Raw genomic sequence first — 2,500 nt, forward strand, 5'->3', positions numbered from 1 at the left:
AACTCTCTCATTTGTGGCAGACAGGATTCCGAAAATATAACCCCGATTGTAGCCCCTCTCCACGTCAAGTTTTGTTCTGAGCTTGGTGCTTCTTCGTGCGAACATGGTATGCTTTGGGCATGACTCGTATCTTCAAGTTGGCATGCGCTGTCGATGGCTTCATACGGGGGTGGTAGTTCATTCGGGTAGGGCATCGTGTCCCCTGGGGCAGCTGCCCCTAATAACTCCAGCTGGGGAGGTGCAGTAGCTGATGCTCTGTTTTGTTCGTTGCTAGGAACAGCTGATGTAGCACTTGTTGGTAAGGCAGCTTTGGAAGGATTGTTGGAAGCATAGGCGTGTGCAGCGTTTGGTGGTAGGTAACAGGCAGTATACGGGGTGTACGAAAAGCAATGAAAAGGCAAATCTGAATCATATTTCTCACATCTCTGATGATAAAAGGAGAGAAAAATAGAGAATGACTACACTGCCTGACAATGACGCCAGTAATTTACTTATCGTCATAATATAATATTTTTAATGTTGTTTAACGCTATAGAAACCGGGATAAGCTTGAGAACGGTATGTCATATGGCTCTAAAGCACGATAAGGTTTAAATATCACGATCTTCTTTTTGTATATTGTAATATGCAATGCCAAAATCAAATTGCCATGATTTTTATCTCTACGACAATAATCAATGCCAAAAACAAGTTTGTATTAACTCACTCAACTCTATCACCGACTATATCCGTTGTTTATCCGAGTTACTTTTACTCCATGCCTATTTATTACATTTTTATGAGACAAATTATAGGCTTAGAATCAAAGCTAATGTTATTAGTTTTTGCATGTTAATGATAGTTGAATAAAAATATCTATGCACATGCTCATTTTCATTACATTTTTTTCCAATTTTGAAAAGTAGCAAAAATCTCTAGGATTGAGTGAGTTAATTTTTGTTTTCTTACTACAATAAATGATTGAACAAAAATCAGTATCTATACACCAGATATTGATTTGTCATCTTAACTGCCGATAAAAATCGAAACGGTGCGACTGAGACGGAGCAGAAGTCCCATCCTCGTCATAATATTCAAAACGGCCCTCTTCAAAGTCGTCATCATCATTTAACTCAGCAGGCATGTATGCCATTTTAATATGAGATAATGACTCGAATGCTGGAAGTATCGTGGGTATCAATCAATAGCGAAACATTGACATTATCTTGGTTTCACGACACCAATCAGGCTACTTTCGCTTTCTATTTCTCCGCACTCTGGGAAAAAAATATGTATATTTAAACATTTGGCCAGAAAACTCGTCCATCAAATATCGATCGATTTAAATATTATGGCAAAAACTCTCAAAACTGGGACTTTGCCCACATTTTTAAATAGGCGTTTTTCCAGATTACGGCGGTCAACTGTGTTAAATGTCATTGTACAGAATGTGAAAATAAAGAACAGGATTAAACGAAAAATAAACCCAACTCAAATGAACTCAAACAATTTCCGATTTTTAAAAAAAAACACGCCAAACAATTCACTGGGGGTTTTTTGGAGCTTTTTTATTTATTTTTTTTTTTGTCGTCGCTGTTTATTTATTATTATTATTATTTTTTTTTTTTGCTTTTGTTTTGTTTTGTTTTGTTTTTGTTTTTGTGTGTTTGTTTTTTTTTTTTTTTTTTTTTTTTTCCTGTTTTATTATTATTATTTTTTTTTTTTTGGTCTTACCTTAACACCTTTCTGACATTGTTTGTACAGTATGGACTGTGTAAACCCAATCCTGGTGTAATTTTTGCACAGATCGTGCTGTTTCTTCAGCGTTAGCTTCTTGACCCCTAGCGGAATGGTGCCAATTTTGATGAGGAGTTTGAAAAACATGTATATTTAAATATTTGGCCAGAAAACTCGACCTTCAAATATCGATCGATTTAAATATTATGGTAAAAACTCTCAAAACTGGGACTTTGCCCACATTTTTAAACAGGCGTTTTTCCAGATTACGGCAGCTAACTGTGTTAAAATGTCATTGTACAGAATGTAAAAATAAAGAGCAGGATTAAACGAAAAATAAACTCAACTCAAATGAACTCAAACAATTTCCGATTAAAAAAAAAAAACACGCCAAAGAATTCACTGGGGGTTTTTTTGAGCTTTTTTTTTGTTTATCGTCGCTGTTTTTTGGGGGTTTTTTTGTTTTATTTGCTTTTGTTTTGTTTTGTTTTTGTTTTGTTTTGTTTTTGTTTTTGTGTGCGTGTTTGTTTGGTTTTTTTTCCTGTTTTATTATTATTATTAATTTTTTTTTTGGTCTTACCTTAACACCTTTTTGGCATTGTTTGTACAGTATGGACTGTGTAAACCCAATCCTGGTGTAATTTTTGCACAGATCGTGCTGTTTCTTCAGCGTTAGCTTCTTGACCCCTAGCGGAATGGTGCCAATTTTGATGGGGAGTTTGACCTGGAGGTCGAGACCAAAAGGTACCTCCACTTCGACTTCAACATTGTAGCTCACCTTGAA

General features: G+C 35.6%; 1 protein-coding gene across 4 annotated transcripts in view; it reads right to left on the reverse strand.

Moving 5' to 3' along the window:
- The window catches only part of LOC144974572 (uncharacterized), an 11,050-nt gene that overhangs the window by 2,477 nt on the left and 6,073 nt on the right, over positions 1–2,500 (reverse strand). For all 4 annotated transcript variants that reach the window (XM_078917573.1, XM_078917574.1, XM_078917572.1 and 1 more), the window contains exons 7-8: positions 2,297–2,494; positions 1–425 (exon numbers count right to left, since the gene is read on the reverse strand). The exon at positions 1–425 is cut by the window's left edge and continues 64 nt beyond it. In XM_078917573.1, coding sequence (XP_078773699.1) covers positions 1–425; positions 2,297–2,494 — 623 coding nt within the window. The remainder of the gene's footprint in view (positions 426–2,296; positions 2,495–2,500) is intronic.

Source organism: Berghia stephanieae, chromosome 6 (assembly GCF_034508935.2).
Source record: "Berghia stephanieae isolate SIO BIC M18660-M18661 chromosome 6, UCSD_Bste_1.3, whole genome shotgun sequence".
Classification (NCBI taxonomy): domain Eukaryota; kingdom Metazoa; phylum Mollusca; class Gastropoda; order Nudibranchia; family Aeolidiidae; genus Berghia; species Berghia stephanieae.